Genomic DNA, 18,213 nt, shown 5'->3' with positions numbered 1-18,213 from the left:
GGCCGGGCCAGATCAGGCCGGGGAAACCCGCCGGCCGCGCCGCTCCTCGCCTGCGGGCCGGGCCGCACGTCCACCGGCAGGAGGCGGAGGCAGGAGGCGGGACGGAGCCGCCCCGTCGCCGGCGCTTCGGAGCTGAGCCGCCCGGCGCGCAGAGCCACACTCGCGCGCAGCCATGCAGCCGCTTCTCGCCTTCCTCGTGCCTCTCCTCCTGGGCTGCGCAACTTGCGCGCAACCGCCGGGTTCCGCCGAGCAGCGCTGCTTCTGCCAGGTGAGTGTCGCGCGCGCCCATCCGCGCGCTTCCCACCCTCGGCTGCCGCCGGTCCCGGGGCGCGCCCGGTGCGTAAAAACGCAGCGCCACGGGGCTTGCTCCAGAGGAAAGGGGTCCGATCCAGTTGGGGGTTCGGGTTACGCTGGAAACAGCCGAGGGGGAGAACTGGTCCCGGAACCCCCATCCTCTGAAGGTACTCTGCACATGCTCAGGGCACGATGGCGGCCTGGATTCAGGAGCTGAATTGGTGATGGGTTGGAGACGTTGGGGGGTCGCGTTTCCTTTCCCACGCGCCTCCCCTTGGAAAGGTTTTTTGGCTGAGATTCTCTCGTTAGTCTTTAGGAGACGCGAATCACTGTTGATCTCCTTTCCTTAATTACATTATTCATTGATGATTTGCGTTGCTTAATGAGACTTGCGGTGGCGGTTAAGCTCCTCGGCGTGTCCTCGGTACCAAAGGCGCTGCTCCTAACACCGGCTGCTAATTGCGCCTTCCTTCTTTCAACGAGAGCAGGGAACTCCCAGGGCGCAACCTGCCGATAACTGGCAGTGCGATCCTCAACATACGCAGCGGTAAATCCCGAAGAGCTATCTTTTCAGGAAGCGCGCACAGGGTGACAGAGCCGTGGTGCCTTTGGGGAGAAGGAAGGGGTGAAGAAAGCCAAGAACTGGGGTTTCATCCTGCCTTGGGAAGTGTTGCCTTGACTGTAGAAGCTGAGACCCCTAAAAGTGTAATAGTAGTAGTAATAATAATAATAATAAATTTATCTATATGCCACCCATCTGACTGTGTTGCTCCAGCCGCTCTGGGCAGCTCCCAACAAAAAATAGTAAACACACATTGCAACATCAAACACTAAAATCTTCCCTAGGTAGGTTGTGGTGGGTACTCAGGATATGCCCAGAGGCACTCTCTTCTTCAGGGGTCACAACATTTTTCAGTCAGGGGCTGGTCCACTGTCCCTCAGACCATGTGGTGGGCCGGAGTATACAGTGGTACCTTGGGTTACAGACGCTTCAGGTTACAGGCTCCGCTAACCCAGAAATAGTACCTCGGGTTAAGAACTTTGCTTCAGGATGAGAACAGAAATCGTGCGACGGCGGCGTGCCGGCAGCAGGAGGCCCCATTAGCTAAAGTGGTGCTTCAGGTTAAGAACAGTTTCAGGTTAAGAACGGACCTCCGGAACGAATTAAGTACTTAACCTAAGGTACCACTGTATTTTGAAAAGAGAAAAAAAATGAACGAATTCCTATGCCCCACATATAACCCAGAGATGCATTTTAAATAAAAGGACGCATTCTACTCATGTAAAAACACCAGGCAGGCACCACAAATAACCCAGAGATGCATTTTAAATAAAAGGGCACATTCTAGTCATGTAAAAACATGCTGATTCCCGGACTGTCCGTGGGCCTGATTGAGAAGGCGAATGGGCCGCATCCGGCCCCTGGGCCTTAGGTTCCCTACCCCTGCTCTTCTTCATTGTTACTTTGTACATTCCAAGCCCTGCTTCAGGTCATGCCCTGTTCAGCCCTCATCCTGCCCCAGACATCACCTATAGCACTCACTTTAATGGAACAGAGCCAGACTTGTCTTATGGCAACCCTGTTATTTCAGAGAATCTACCGGTTCTTCCTAGTGGATCAGGCCCTTGCTTCAAACTGCTTGCTCAGTCTTTGACTGAGCAGGGGATCCAGACCTAGTATTGCAGCTTTCCCCAACCTCGTGCCCTTTTGTTGCTTTGGGCATCCCTAACTCACCAGCTTATGGAAGGCTGGGATAGATTCCTGTCTCAGCTTTGTGATATTTTGTCTATGTGCCTTTTGCAAAAGGAAATCGGATGCATAAAGTGGTATCCAGCAAAGTAATACTGTTAGTGCGAAGAGTTTCGACTGTGGAGCAGAGCTTCCCGTCCTTTCTCTGTGCACCCCTTAAATTTGTTTTGGGGGTTCCCCTGAAAACCTCTGGAGCAGGCTTTGGAGAGGATGCAAAGAAACAGTTCTGTGGTGCAATTAGAAATCTTTCACTAACAGGACTGCTTCACTGAATGCCACCCATAGAGTTGTAGTCTTGTAAACAGTCAGTCGCTGCCCCAAATCCTCCTGGTTTGACTCCGATTTCCCGTCCAGCTTTTCTTGAATTAACAATGCTTGCTGTTTTAGCCGTAACAGTAGTTTCTCCCTATTTTCTCCATGGCCTTCTCTTCCATCTGTTTGCCGAGTTCTTTTTATAGGGGGTGACTAAGACTAATAAGTTATTCCTCTGTCACTTGCAATGCTTTTTCTTTGTGTGTGTGTGTGTGTGTGTGCGCGCAGGTGCCTGGAGTTCATTAACATGTTCTTTTGAACTCTCTTAATGTGCAAATGACAGAGTGGTGGAGAAGGAAATGCGGAAGGTGTAAACAGAGGCGGCGTGGCGTGTGAGCGATTACGCCAGCCGTTCTGAAATGTGTCCTTTCCTGGGTGGTAGACAATACTAGACTGCACTGCCTGGTGTAAAACCCCTCCCTGTGGGTTGTATTTACCCAGGAGAAATCTCTTTCGTAAATGTATTTACTCTTGAGAAGTTGCCCCTAAGCTGCCATTGAGCTGCTGGATTTATTTACCCTTTAGCCAAAAGTTCCCACCTAGGCTGGGTTGCATAGATCATAAAATCACATCTGGTGTTTTTTTTATTAAATATTTTTTAATTATAAAAAGAAAAAACAATCAAGAAAAACAATACATGAATTCAACAAACAATACATCAACAATAAAAATACAATACAGCAATACAACATAAAAAAACCCAAAAAACCCCTCAAAAACACACATCCAAATTTTATATCTATATCTTTCATTAGCTTATTTCCTCGACTTCCTCGCACCTCCCTTTTTTGTATTCTGGTTCAAATTAACTGGTTCAACAAATCCTTTCCCTCTTCTTCAATTTTTGTTCTATAATTTATCCTAACACAATTTAACTTTAAATTTTCCACTTTATCACATTAACACTTAATATTCATATAATTCTTAATAACACTTCTGCTAAAACCATGTAGCTTCATTCCAATATTCTTCTAACATTCATTAATTTTGCAATATTTCTGTAAATATACTATAATTTTTTTTTAAAATCACATCTGTCATAAAAAAAAACCCTGCAAGAACATTCTGCATGTGATTGCCATGAAACGAGAGCAAAAATAATGGAGTGGCCAAACAGAGACAGCAGTTCTTCTGAATACCAGTTGCTGGTAGCCACAGGAAGGGAGAGGTGTCTTGGGTTCGAATCCTGATTGCAGGTTTCCCGGAAGAGGCATTTGGTTGGCCACTGTGAGAAAAGGATGCGAAAAAGTCTGCATCCTCAGCATCTTCTAGAAAGAGATTGACACGGGTTCAAGACAGGGCAAGTCTTTCCAAAGCTAGGGTCCTGCCATTGCGCTTGGCCATTGGGCGATGCCCTCGGCTGTGGGTGGGAAAGTAAAGGTAAAGGGTCCCCTGACCATTAGGTCCAGTCGTGGCCGACTCTGGGGTTGCGGCGCTCATCTCGCTTTACTGGCCGAGGGAGCCGGCGTACAGCTTCTGGGTCATGTGGCCAGCATGACTAAGCCGCTTCTGGCAAACCAGAGCAGCGCACGGAAACGCCGTTTACCTTCCTGCCGGAGTGGTACCTATTTATCTACTTGCACTTTGACGTGCTTTCGAACTACTAGGTTGGCAGGAGCAGGGACCGAGCAACGGGAGCTCACTCCTTCGGGGGGATTCGAACCGCTGACCTTCTGAGTGGGAACGCCCCCCCCCTAAAGATCCCAAGGCAAAGGCAAAACCAACATGGAAGAAACACCTGCTGAATATTTGGGTCCCTGGTTGTTTTAGGGCGGAGCTTTCCAGACTTTTCACTTTTTTAGACCCACATCATTTCGCGACAGTTTTACTAGCTAACCGGAGATTAAACTAACCTCTTTCCAGCCCCGGGAGGAGTGCAGGGAGCATTCATTCAACACACCTACACACTCCAGCTGACACACAAATGTGTCGCTTTCCACCATTTGGAACGCTCCGCTTTAGGGCTTTATAACTTAACATCTTGAACCGGATTTAGGTTTGACGAGGCCCTAAGCCAGGCTTCCTCAACCTCAGCCCTCCAGATGTTTTTAGACCAATTCCCAGCATCCCTGACCACTGGTCCTGCTAGCCAGGGATCATGGGAGTTGTAGACCAAAAACATCTGGAGGGCCAAGGTTGAGGAAGCCTGCCCTAAGCTACTGAAGGTAACGGGGCCCTTTATATGTCCAGCTGTGCTTTGCCAACAACAAATTGTCGCTGTTTTTTGTGTTGAATATATGCTCTATGGTCCTTTATGGACCTAATAGGTATCTAAAGCCATTTGCACATAACAAAATGTGTGATATTTTAGGGAGCAGGCTGGCAGGCGTGGCCCATGACACATCATAGGAGCCTAAACAACACAAAACACTGTTGCTGTATGTAGGTTTTATTTTATTTGTTTTTTATACTATATTTTGGAAATGTACAGTGGTACCTCTGGATGCGAACGGGATCCGTTCTGGAGCCCCGTATGCATCCTGAAGTAAACGTAACACACGTCTATGCATGCGGGGTCGCATTTTGCCGCTTCCACACATGTGCATGATGTCATTTTGAGCATCTGTGCATACGTGAGCGGCAAAACACGGAAGTAAAGCTCTCCGTTAATTCCAGGTCACCGCAGAGCGCAACCTGAAAATACTTAACCTGAAGCTACTTCAACCTGAGGTATGACTGTACATCCAGGTCCCCCCCCCCTTTAAATTTGTTTTGGGGGCCCCCTAAGCTATAGCTTAAAAGGGACATAGGTGGCACTGTGGGTTAAATCACAGAGCCTAGGGCTTGCCGATCAGAAGGTTGGCGGTTTGAATCCCCATGACGGGGTGAGCTCCTGTTGCTCAGTCCCAGCTCCTGCCCACCTAGCAGTTTGAAAGCATGTAGATAAATAGGTACCGCTCTGGCGGGAAGGTAAACGGCGTTTCCATGTGCTGCTCTGGTTTGCCAGAAGCGGCTTCGTCATGCTGGCCACATGACCCGGAAGCTGGACGCCGGCTCCCTTGGCCAATAAAGCGAGATGAGTGCCGCAACCCCAGAGTCGGCTACGACTGGACCTAATGGTCAGGGGTCCCTTTACCTTTAAGCTATAGCTTGTTTAGCTTATACGCAAATCCATAGCTGTCAACTTTCAGATTTGAAAATAAGGGATCAGCAGCCTCACCTGTCCCGGGGACAGTCTGCGGGATATCTAACAATCCGGGATAGCAGCGGGAAACGGCGCTGGAATAAGGGAATTTCCCACAAAAAAAGGGAAGGTTGACAGCTATGCGCAATCCGGCACTGATCTTGAACAGGAAGGTTTTGCATCTCTCTGGCGTTTGGAAACTTCCTCTTTGACCTGTGCGCTGCAAAGCCGCTTCCGAGATTTCCTGGGCTGGACGCAAGTGATTTCCCAAGGTGTGATTCTTGCATTTCATGCGGTTGGGCTAGCTGATCCTGTGTGATTCCATGAACGTGGGCAGCTGGGAGGCCCACAGGTGGGATATATATCCTGACCCCCCCCCCCCAGTAGGGCCCAGTGAAAAGTCCTGAAATGGGAGGGGGACGGACGGACTGAGCTAGCCTGGGATCTGGTGGATCCCAAACCGGTCTCACAGTCGTCATGAGAGCAGGACCTCCACCTTCTGTTGCAGCTGCCATGCTCCATAAAGCCTCTCTGCCAGGATGGGGGGTCAGGATTGTGCCCAAAAGCTTTCGTTAATTCCCCGCTGGGAGCAAATTGCAATTGTAGAAGCTGATAGAGGAGGACGGGACTCCGTTCCCTTAAATTGCAACTTGACTTCCTTTCATATTTCAGGAAGCAATCTATATTTTAGGCAGGCCTGGTTTTCAATCGCTGCTTGCCTGAGTGACAAACCTTGCAGGGTTGCTGTGAGAATATAGTGTACGCCTTGGGAGAGGGAGAAATAAAAATATAACGGTGGTAAAAACTCCTCGGGGAGGAAGGGCAGGATATAACAATTAAATTAATGAATAATAATAATAAAGAATACAAAATAGACGCCAAAAACATTTAAAAAATAAAAACATACGCATACAGTGGTGCCCCGCAAGACGAATGCCTCGCAAGACGGAAAACCCGCTAGACGAAAGGGTTTTCCGTTATGGAGGTGCTTCGCAGGACGAATTTCTCTATGGGCTTGCTTCGCAAGACGAAAATGTCTTGCGATTCCTGGGGTTTTTCCCCCGCTCCCTATCCCCTTTTTGTAAGGCACTAAGCTGCTAATAGCCTTTTAGCAGCTAATCCGCTAATCCCTTAAGCCTTTAATAGCCGCTAATAGCCGCTAAACCGCTAATAGCGCTAATCCGCTAATGGGCTTGCTTCGCAAGACGAAAAAACCGCTAGACAAAGAGACTCACGGAACGGATTCTTTTCATCTTGCGAGGCACCACTGTATTTCGTTGGTGGCGAGTGATTAAAAATAATAAATTCTTTAATTAGTTGATCGGTCTGGTGAATAAGAATCTAAAGATTGCTTTGCTTGGTCAGAGCTAGGTACGCCCAATATCCTTTTTCTATCAGGTGACAGCTAAATTTCTCCAGTTATCCATGATGAAAATGCGTCCTGTGTTTTCTGCCCAGCATCTGACTCCAACATCTGTAGGTACACAGCCACTGAGGCTCAATTTAGTTGGGGGTGGGGGCTAACAGACCTTGCATTCTGACTCATCCTTTCCTTTGAACATCACACCCAAGGTATTGTGCTGTTGCCACATCTCCAGGGAGTGCATTCTGCAAGTTAATTATGTGTTGTGTGTCTGTGCAAAAGCGCCTTGCTGCCAGCCGGTGTGTCTGCTGGGTGACTCATTTGCAAGGCTGGGAGGGGAGGGAAGCAGATTCCTTCTCTCCTGGAGAGAAAGAGAGAGAGAGAGAGAGAGAGAGAGAGAGAGGGTGTGTGTAACTTAGAGGTATAGAGGGGATACACCAGGGGTCAGCACACTTTTTCAGCAGGGGGCCGGTCCACTGTCCCTCAGACCTTGTGGGGGGCCAGACTATATTTGGGAAAAAATATATGAACGAATTCCTATGCCCCACAAATAACCCAGAGATGTATTTTAAATAAAAACACACATTCTTTTACAGTCATACCTCAGGTTACAGCCGCTTCAGGTTGTGTTTTTTTTCGGGTTGCGAACCACCGAAACCCCAAAGTACTGGAATAGGTTACTTCCGGGTCTCGACGGTTGTGCATGCGCAGAAGTGCTAAATTGCACTTTGCGCATGCGCAGAAGCACCGAATCGCAACCCGTGCCTGCGCAGACGTGCCTCCCGCATGGATCATGTCCGCAACCCGAGCGTCCACTGTATTTAAAATTAAATGTTAAAACACTAGGCAGGCCCCACAAATAACCCAGAGATGCATTTTAAATAAAAGGACACATTCTACTCATGTAAAAACACGCTGATTCCTGGACTCTCCACGGGCCGGATTGAGAAGGCGATTGGGCCGGATCCGGCCCCCGGGCCTTAGTTTGCCTACCCATGGGATATACACCTTCTCCGTCTTCAATGAGATTGGAAAAGCCATGCCTTTGAAAAGCCCAGCCAGCTAAACCTTCCACCTGGAGCACAGCAGGTGGACAGGTGCCAGATTGCCAGGCTGTGTCAACAACAGTCCTGGCCATTTAGGAGGGTGCCCAGTTGGCAACGCTTTGCATTTGACTAGGAAGTAGAAGGAGAAGTTGAATAAGAAGCAGGCTGGGATTTGCATCTCTCTGGCGTTTGGCAACTTCCTTCCTGCATACGTGCTGCCAGGCCACCTCTGGCGTTTCCTTTGCCGGAAGCAAATGCGCTCATAAAAGCTTCTCGAATTCAGTTTCCTCAGGGGGGTTGTTGCATCACGTTTGGGATCTCATGCCAGCAATGACAGGGCAGAAAAAGTGACCTGAAGTTGTTTTCTTTGAATGGCAAGGCTCCAGAGAGGGACAATTTCCTGCGTGTATTGAAGCCTTTATTATTATTATTATTATTATTATTATTATTGTCGTTGTTGTTGCTGCTGCTGCTACAATTTCAGGCTGAGCTGAATCATTAATATAGTCTGCCTTTGAGGGTTTGGTGTCCTCCTGTAACCTGTAGTAGTACCAATGTTATCTTAAAAAGAAATTATCTAAAGATAGGACACTTCCATCACATATGATACAATATGATAATCTTTATTGTCATTGTCCCATACAGAACAACGAAGTAGAAAAAAATCTACATCAGACATTCAAAAACCAACAAGCCTGCTATCCCAGCCTGGTTAGCCCCCTAAAAACTCTGATACCCCATAATTAAATACAATATACTCCCATAGAGACAATCTTACACTGCGTTTAAAACCAAAATTGCATTGGATAGAAACTGTTTCTCAGGCGGCTAGTCCCAATCTTTATAACCCTGTAGGTCCTTCTCCTGCCACATAAGGTACAGTGGTGCCCCGCAAGACGAATGCCTCGCAAGACGGAAAACCCGCTAGACGAAAGGGTTTTCCGTTTTGGAGGTGCTTCGCAGGACGAATTTGCTATGGGCTTGCTTCGCAAGACGAAAATGTCTTGCGATTCCTGGGGTTTTTTCCCCGCTCCCCACCCCCTTTTTCTAAGGCACTAAGCTGCTAATAGCCTTTTAGCAGCTAATCCCTTAAGCCTTTAATAGCCGCTAATAGCCGCTAAACCGCTAATAGCGCTAATCCGCTAATCTGCTAATGGGCTTGCTTCGCAAGACGAAAAAACCGCAAGACGAAAAGACTCGCGGAATGGATTCTTTTCGTCTTGCGAGGCACCACTGTACTTTCTAAAATTATGCCGTTAGTGAAGCTAAATATAAAGCTTAAAGTGTGGCGGAATTAGGTGGGGCAGGGGGAAGTAGCCAGAGTTGAGCCCCATTGCCACTCAAAATCGCAGCCTCTTGATGATGCTTTTACTTACTTTTTTTTAAGTTGGGGTTTCAGTACACACACCTCTGTGTAACTTTAAATATACCCCTGGTATGCTTGTTTTCAAGGTGACCCGGATCGAGTATGTAAAGTGCTTTCATCATTCCAGTACGCATATAAATGTTAATTATGTTGTTGTTTTTGTTAGACGTCTCCTAATTACTTTGCGGCTTTCCAGTCCTCATTGCTTCTTAATTTCTCCTCAGGTGACGGGCCATTTGGACGACTGCACTTGCGACGTTGAGACTATTGACAGCTACAACAACCTCAAGATTTTCCCAAGCCTGCAGAAACTTTTGGAAAGCGATTATTTCAGATATTACGAGGTAATGCTTATACTTTTCTCTTTTTTAAATGTCCGTCCCCCCAAAATGCCTTGGCAAACCATTTCTTAAAAGAAAAAGCTGGGCTTCCCTCAGCATATTGTAAATCTAAAAGTTTTTTCATCTTTTCCTGACAAGTTAAAAGCTCTTGCCTGGAACTAAAAATCCCCTAGACCAACCAAAGCGTTTTCTGCCTTCATCTCTGCAGGTTAACCTAAAGAAGCCTTGTCCTTTTTGGAACGATGATAGCCACTGTGGAATTCGAGACTGTGCTGTAAAGCCATGCCCATCGGTAAGTGTGAAAGATCACAGAATCGCAGAAGGGACCACAAGGGGCATCTAGTCCAACCCCCTGGCATGCAGGAATCTTGGCCCAACGTGGGGCTCAAATTCACAACCCTGAAATTCAGAGTCTCATGCTCTGCGCAGCTTGCAGACTTAACATGAGAACAAGAAGAACATACTTTTAGAGAAGATTGGAAAACGTTTATTGACTACATTGGGGGAAGGAAATTGTGTACAGTGGTACCTCGGGTTACATACGCTTCAGGTTACAGACTCCACTAACTCAGAAATATTACCTCGGGTTAAGAACTTTGCTTCAGGATGAGAACAAAAATTGTGCTCCGGCGGTGCGGCAGCAGCAGGAGACCCATTAGCTAAAGTGGTGCTTCAGGTTAAGAACAGTTTCAGGTTAAGAACGGACCTCCGGAACTAATTAAGTACTTAACCTGAGGTACCACTGTACACTGGAAAACGTTGGCAGCATTAAGATAAATTCAACAGTGTAAATAAGTTTTGATGGATGTCATAATGGAAAACCGATTGGTATAGCTTTTGTAAAATATGCAGGGATTTGTTGTTGTTTAGTCGTTTAGTCGTGTCCGACTCTTCGTGACCCCCTGGACCACGCCAGGCACTCCTGTCTTCCACTGCCTCCCGCAGTTTGGTCAGACTCATGTTTGTGGCTTCAAGAACACTGTCCCACCATCTTGTCCTCTGTCGTCCCCTTCTCCTTGTGCCCTCCATCTTTCCCAACATCAGGGTCTTTTCCAGGGAGTCTCCTCTTCTCATGAGGTGGCCAAAGTATTGGAGCCTCAGCTGCAGGATCTGTCCTTCCAGTGAGCACTCAGGGATGATTTCCTTCAGAATGGAGAGGTTGGATCTTCTTGCAGTCCATGGGACTCTCAAGAGTCTCCTCCAGCACCAGAATTCAAAAGCATCAATTCTTCGGCAATCAGACTTCTTTATGGTCCAGCTCTCACTTCCATACATCACTACTGGGAAAACCATAGCTTTTACTATACGGACCTTTGTCGGCAAGGTGATGTCTCTGCTTTTTAAGATGCTGTCTAGGTTTGTCATTGCTTTTCTCCCAAGGAGCAGGCGTCTTTTAATTTCGTGGCTGCTGTCACCATCTGCAGTGATCATGGAGCCCAAGAAAGTAAAATCTCTCACTGCCTCCATTTCTTCCCCTTCTATTTGCCAGGAGGTGATGGGCCCAGTGGCCATGATCTTCCTTTTTTTGATGTTGAGCTTCAGACCATATTTTGCGCTCTCCTCTTTCACCCTCATTAAAGGGTTCTTCAATTCCTCCTCACTTTCTGCCATCAAGGTTGTGTCATCTGCATATCTGAGGCTGTTGATATTTCTTCCGGCAATCTTAATTCCGGTTTGGGATTCATCCAGCCTAGCCTTTCGCATTCAGGGATTTATAATATGCAAAATGAAGAAGGGAAGTCACTGATTTTTTAAGGATGTTAAAAGGAGTGTTTTAAATTGCTAAACAGAAAATTTAATAAAAGACTTGAGGCAAGTGCCAAGCGCTAACACAGAACTGGCATCTCTTCCCCTCCTTACATAGTATGACATTCATTTCGGCAGATTCCTGTCTTGCGTTCGGATTAGGGACTCCTTGCATCAGCACTGCAGGCAGATGCAATCAGGTTTGTGATTCCTGCCAGGCTCTTGTCCCCAAACACAAGGTATCGCTTGAGAGGAAGGAAAATATCTTTATTTAAAGGCTGCTGGTGGCGTAGGCTCAGCAGCAAGCAGAAGGCCCAGAAGTCGAGATCTGCAAGAAGGATGAACACGGCCTTTGCAGCCACCTTAAATCTCTGGTATCCAAGGAAGCTGAATGTTAGAAGAATCGGGACAGAAAAGAGAAAGGACTTATTCACCACAGAGTTGATCTGTAGAACTCACTGCCACAAGAGGCAGCAATACCCACCAGCTGGGATGGTTTCAAAAGACTGGATAAATTCATGGAGGAGAGAGCTGCCGATGGCTGTTAGCGCCTTCTCTTTCCTCCTCCTCCTGCTCTTCATCCATCTGGGGCTGCCAAACCGTGCCAAATCCTGGCGAGAGGGGACCGTGATAGCAAACCCTAAGTGGCCGAGGGCAGGTGGAAGCAGAGCCAAAGCAAGGCCAGGGAGAAATGAAGGAGAAGGAGCTGAAGGACAGGGGTGCAGTTGAAATCCGTGCATTGCATGGGGTTGGACTCGATTGGTTGATTCTTTTGATTCTATGAAATTTACAGAATACCAAACAGGGAAAAGCTGCACCAAAGCAGCATAACAGCATATAAGGTCCGTATAGTAAAAGCTATGGTTTTCCCAGTAGCGATGTATGGAAGTGAGAGTTGGACCATAAAGAAGGCTGATCGCCGAAGAATGGATGCTTTTGAATTATGGTGTTGGAGGAGACTCTTGAGAGTCCCATGGACTGCAAGAAGATCAAACGCATCCATTCTTAAGGAAATCAGCCCTGAGTGCTCACTGGAAGGACAGATTGTGAAGCTGAGACTCCAATACTTTGGCCACCTCATGAGAAGAGAAGACTCCCTGGAAAAGACCCTGGTGCTGGGAAAGATGGAGGGCACAAGGAGAAGGGGACGACGGAGGACGAGATGGTTGGACAGTGTTCTCGAAGCTACCAGCATGAGTTTGAGCAAACTGCGGGAGGCAGTGGAAGACAGGAGTGCCTGGCGTGCTCTGGTCCAGGGGGTCACGAAGAGTCGGACACGACTGAACGACTAAACAACAACAACAACCATCTGGCTGGGCTTCTCCAGCCACTCTGGGCGGCTTCCAACAAAGATTAAAAATACATTAAAATGTCACACATTCAAAACTTCCCTAAACAGGGCTGCCTTCAGATGTCTTCTAAATGTCAGGTAATTGTTTATCTCTTTGACATCTGATGGGAGGGTGTTCCACAGGGCGGGTGCCACTACCAAGAAGGCCCTCTGTCTGGTTCCCTGTAACCTCACTTCTCGCAATGAGAAGGCCCTCGGTGCTGGACCTCAGTGTCCGGGCAGAACGATGGGGGTGGAGACGCTCCTTCAGGTATACTGGGCCGAGGCCGTTTATAATGATTGGATCCATTTATAATGATTGGATCCTTCTCCCTAGCAGCGGTGTGGTTCTGCGTCCTGGCTCTGGTACCCTGAGCCTTTTACCCCGGGCAAAGGGCTCTTTAATCCCTCCCTCCCTCGAGAGCTGGAACCAAGGCACTGGCAGACCCCCTCCCTCCTGAGGAATTTGGAGGCTTTCAGTTGGAGGCCTTTGCTAAATTGCTCTTGGGAACAGGAGCATTGCTATGGCTAATGAATGCCGGTCCAAGGATATATATGAATGCCTCAGTCCAGTATACCTGAAGGAGCGCCTCCACCCTCATTTTCCAGCCCGGACACTGAGGTCCAGTGCCGAGGGCCTTCTGGCGGTTGCTGTTGGGATACTGCCAGGGAGACAGAGTCCATCATGACTCCACGTCGTCTCCGGACGTCCATCGATCTCCCATAGACACGCAGTATCAGCAATTAGCGACAGGAGCTCCAGAAATAGCTTGCCACATTCCAGTGCCGATGCACGCTCTATCAGTAGATAATGCACAGCGAAAGATGCACTCAGGAGAGCATTATTTACAAGTTTATTTCTGCGTTGATCAGAACAAAGAAAAACATGACTGCCTGCTTCAGAGTTTCCGGCAGAGAGAGAGAAACGAAAGCAAAGACACAACAGAAACATCCTGTGAAACAGGAAATACGCAAGCTGTGACACAAAGCCTGCTCCCTTTTAAGGTGGAATGGAAATGTCCTAACAGTTGCCTCGCTGTAAGAAGCCAAGCTACAGGGAACCAGGCACAGGGCCTTCTCAGTGGTGGCACCCCCACCTGGACCACCCTCCCATCAGATGTCAAGCAGATAAAAACTACATAACTTTTAGAAGACATCTGAAGGCAGCCCTGTTTAGGGAAGCTTTTAATGTTTGATGTTTTAATATACAGTTATACCTCAGGTTGAAGTAGCTTTGGGATAAGTATTTTTGGGTTGCGCACTGTGGTGACCCGGAAGTAACGGAGCGCGCTACTTCTGGGTTCCGCCGCTTGCGCATGTGCAGACGGTCAAAATGACGTCATGCGCAGAAGTGGCTAATCGCCAGATGCTCGGACGCAGGTTGCATTTGCTTCTGGATGTGAATGGGGCTCCGGAACAGATCCCGTTCGCATCCAGAGGTACAGTGGTGCCTCGCAAGACGAAATTAATTCGTTCTGCGAGTCTCTTCATCTAGCGGTTTTTTCGTCTTGCGAAGCAACCCGATTAGCGGATTAGCGCTATTAGCGGTTTAGCGGCTATTAAAGGCTTAAGGGATTAGCGGATTAGCTGCTAAAAGGCTATTAGCAGCTTAGTGCCTTAGAAAAAGGGGGTGGGGAGCGGGGAAAAAATCGCAGGAACTCCAAGACATTTTCGTCTTGTGAAGCAAGCCCATAGGGAAATTCGTCCTGCGAAGCACATCGAAAAACGGAAAACCCTTTCGTCTAGCGGGTTTTCCGTCTTGCGAGGCATTCGTCTTGCGGGGCACCACTGTACCACTGTATTTTTAATATTTTGTTGGAAGCTGCCCAGAGTGGCTTGGGAAACCCAGACAGATGGGCAGGGTATAAATAAAATAATCATAATCATAGGGGGAAATGGCTTACAATGAAATGGGATTTCATTTTGCAACTTCTCTTTCCAGGATGAAGTCCCTGGCAGAATTAGGTCGGAGAGTCACAACAAGGTAAGTCCTGGGTCAAAACGGAGCTACTGGACTGTGACCTAGTTCTGCCCTATCCTGGGGGAAGAATAATAGAATTGTAGAGTTGGAAGGGATGCTGAGGGTCATCTAGTCCACCCCCCCGCCCCGCAGTGCAGGAATAGGCAGCTATCCCTTATGGGGATTGAACCTGCAACCTTGGCGTTATCAGCACCACGCTCTAACCAACGGAGCTACCGGCAGTTCATAGCTCAGTTGGTAGAACACCTGCTTTGCATGTAGAAGGATCTCAGTGCAGTCCCCAGCATCTCCAGTTAGGGCTGGGAATGCCTGAAGCCCTGGAGAGCTGCTGCCAGCCAGTGTAGACAATATTGAGCTGGAAGGACCAAAGGCCTTGTCTCCGTATAAGGCAGCGTCCTTTGTTCCTGGCTATGGCATTTCTTTTTGGAAAAGAAATGAGGTGAGGTTTTTTGAGTCATCATGGCCGCCTAGCAAGCATCCAGTCAAGGCCTGTCAGTTGAAGGTTTGGCCGGAAGTAGTAAGCACACACATACCTATTTATTTAATGCCGAGAATTTATATATACCATTAGTGATGTGAGGTGAGAATAATCTCCGGAGAATATTCTCGAGAATGAGAATATTTGCTAGAAAATTCTCCGGGGAATATTTTCCCCAAACGGTGAATTCTAATGTAAGAACCAGTTTTACAACCCACATTTTAAAAAACCTAGTAAATAACAAATCAAGCTGTGATATTGCCAGTGTAAGTAATGAATAATGATATTTTTTTGATCCAGTTATATTACTGGGCGTTGTGTCATTCACCATTGGCAGTTCTGAAATGTGAGCTACAGAAAACATTATTTATTTTAGTTTTAAAAATGCTATTCATTTAATTTAATGAACATTTGAATGCGTATGTATTTCAGCTATATGTAAAGTTGATGGTAAATATACAGTTAGTGGCAGGCTTAGTGGTTAACGTGAGTCACTCACGTTGAATTTTCAGTTTCAAGTTTGGTGCCAAAAAACCCAAAGAATGTGAATAAAAGTTTTACAGTTTTTGGTTGCCATCTGAACAAGTGTACCCACGAATAAACATGTATATGAACTAATCATATCATTTTCAGTGCTTTGAAATTATATCATTTTCAATGCATTAAAATGAATATTCTCCTATTTTAAATGAAAAGTTTCTAATATTCTCATTAGTTTAACATTGCTATATACCATCAGTGGTGTAGCGTGGGGTGCAGAATGGTTAGCGGTGCAAAAGTTCAACATCCAGTTGTGTCGCTGGGCTCCGTTCAAAACGGCTTCCCCGTGCGAACCAGTGACAAAACCAGACAATTTAACAACTCTTCTTATTTCTGCAACTCCGATCTCCTGGGTAACACGGATGCCATTAGGCAGTTGAATGCACATGCCTACGCCGTCCATTTCCCTCCCTCCAAACCCATCCCTCCACGTGGCCCCGAACACTGGCAACCCACGTTATGCCACTGCCCACCATTCTTGGATTAGCTATTTCCAGGGCGTTCACGCCCATGGGATTTCACCAAACGCACCCTCTTTCCCCCCCACAAAAGTCATTGCACCAAAACAATGGGAGAATAACCTAGGCTATGAGATTAACCCCACTCAATGGACCAGAATGTGGTCTAAACCCCCCTTTAAATCCATATCAATGAAAAGAAAAGAACTCACTCTAAAACTCACCTACAGGTGGTACCTAACATCCAGAAAACTACTGCTAATATGCCCAGGAACCTCACCAAAATGCTGGAGAGGGTGCACCTTCCTAGGCACATACCTCCACATGTGGTGGGAGTGTCCCAAAATCCAACTATTCTGGACAACAACCATATGAGAAATATGTAAAATAACTAAGCAAGTATTAGAAATCACCCCAGAATTGGCCCTACTAAACATCATCCAAGACAACAATGCCCACTTACACCACAAAGAACTCATAACCCACCTACTTTCAGCAGCCAGAAACATCATAGCCAGACACTGGAGAGACCTATCAGGAATAAGCATGGACCAATGGTACCAAATAGTATGGGAAACAGCCCTACTAGAAAAATTAACCAATAAACTGAAACTGACACGGGGACAATAGAAGAAGACGTCTTCACCCCGGTATGGCTCCCCTTTATCACATACACAGCCCAACAGGACAATGACAATAATCCACCAACAACAATCAAATCAGTATGGTTAACCTGATCCAAAACACCCACCCACCCCACTCACACATGAAAACAAAGACCACCACAGCCAACCACAAATGAACAACCACACCCATGGCCAAACCCAACCTCTCTCACCACCAAAGGAACACAAATGAACAGCAGAGAACTTGCACAAGCAACACTGACACAAAACCCCACATATATTAAGTAAAATAGAAACATCGCCACCCATCTTCCACCCCTCTCCCCCTTTTCTTCCTAACATCTCAACAAATGAAACTGATTTGTAAAAATGTTACAAGAGAGAGACATTACACATGCTTCTGTAAATCAAGAAAATCTTTAATAGAAATACAAAAAATAGAAGAAGTCGCCACACCAGTTTGGCCAGCTCACAAAGCTGCAATGTGGGTGGTCTGGGTAGGTGCAGATGTGACTTCCTGGGTGGTCCGTGGGCTGGCTGGTAGCTTTCTTCTGCCTTGGTTGGGTTTGGTGACTCCTGGTGGCCTTCCCCGCGGCAGTGGACTCTAATCAGCTTGAAAGCAAACCTGTTGTTTTGCTTTGCAGTATTCTGAAGCCGCTGCCCACCTTGCCGAGGACTGTGAAGAAGCTGAGAGACTTGGAGCCGTTGATGGATCCCTGAGGTGCGAAGTCTTCATCTCGATAAACTGGGGCAGCCTGTGAGGCAGGGGAGCTGCTGGTGTTTCTTAACCCCAAAAGCCGCAGAGACTTTCCTGCCAGCTCCCTTCTCGCTGTTTCGATTTCCGTGGGCGCCGGAAGCTCACAAAGGCGACAGGAAGCGTCCGAATCACACCTGCAAGGCCACATCTGCACCGCACACCTAAATCACTACGATACCATTTTATAAACAGTCATGTCTGCCTCCCAGAGAATCCTGGGAGTTTGTGCTGAGAGTTGTTCGGAGACCCCCTTTATTCCCCGCCCAGAGCTGCAATTCCCAGAGTGGTTTAAACCACCACCACCACCATTTTTTATTTGTATGCCGCCTTTCCACAGTTAAAAAAACAATGCTCAAGGCGGCTTACAGCATAACAAGATTTACATAATTACAATAAATAAACCATATCAGAAAAATACACAACCAAATGGGAAACAATTTCCACATAAATCAAAATTGTATAGTTGGAAGGGACCACAAGGGCCACCTATAATGGTTATTTTATTATGATTATTTTACTACTAGGCTGTCTGTCATCATGTTTTTTATAAGGTTTTTCTGTACAGTGGTGCCTCGCAAGACGAAATTAATTCGTTCTGCGAGTTTTTTTGTCTTGTGAATTTTTTCGTCTTGCGAAGCACCACTGTGCATTGACGGTTTCCCATAGGAATGCATTGGCGGTTTTTTAAAAAAAGGCGCAAG

At 47.0% G+C, this 18,213-nt stretch overlaps 1 protein-coding gene across 1 annotated transcript in view; it reads left to right on the top strand.

The window, feature by feature from the left end:
- The window catches only part of ERO1A (endoplasmic reticulum oxidoreductase 1 alpha), a 37,674-nt gene continuing 19,461 nt past the window's right edge, over positions 1 to 18,213 (top strand). Inside the window, exons 1-5 of the mRNA XM_083438191.1 lie at positions 1 to 268; positions 9,480 to 9,599; positions 9,805 to 9,888; positions 14,615 to 14,656; positions 17,400 to 17,476. Coding sequence (XP_083294317.1) covers positions 173 to 268; positions 9,480 to 9,599; positions 9,805 to 9,888; positions 14,615 to 14,656; positions 17,400 to 17,476 — 419 coding nt within the window. The 5' untranslated portion in view covers positions 1 to 172. The remainder of the gene's footprint in view (positions 269 to 9,479; positions 9,600 to 9,804; positions 9,889 to 14,614; positions 14,657 to 17,399; positions 17,477 to 18,213) is intronic.

Source organism: Podarcis tiliguerta (assembly GCF_965153285.1).
Source record: "Podarcis tiliguerta genome assembly, chromosome: 1".
NCBI classification, from domain to species: Eukaryota; Metazoa; Chordata; class Lepidosauria; order Squamata; family Lacertidae; genus Podarcis; species Podarcis tiliguerta.
The sequence above is the reverse complement of the archived record's forward strand: the minus strand, read 5'-3'. Positions and strand labels throughout refer to the sequence as shown.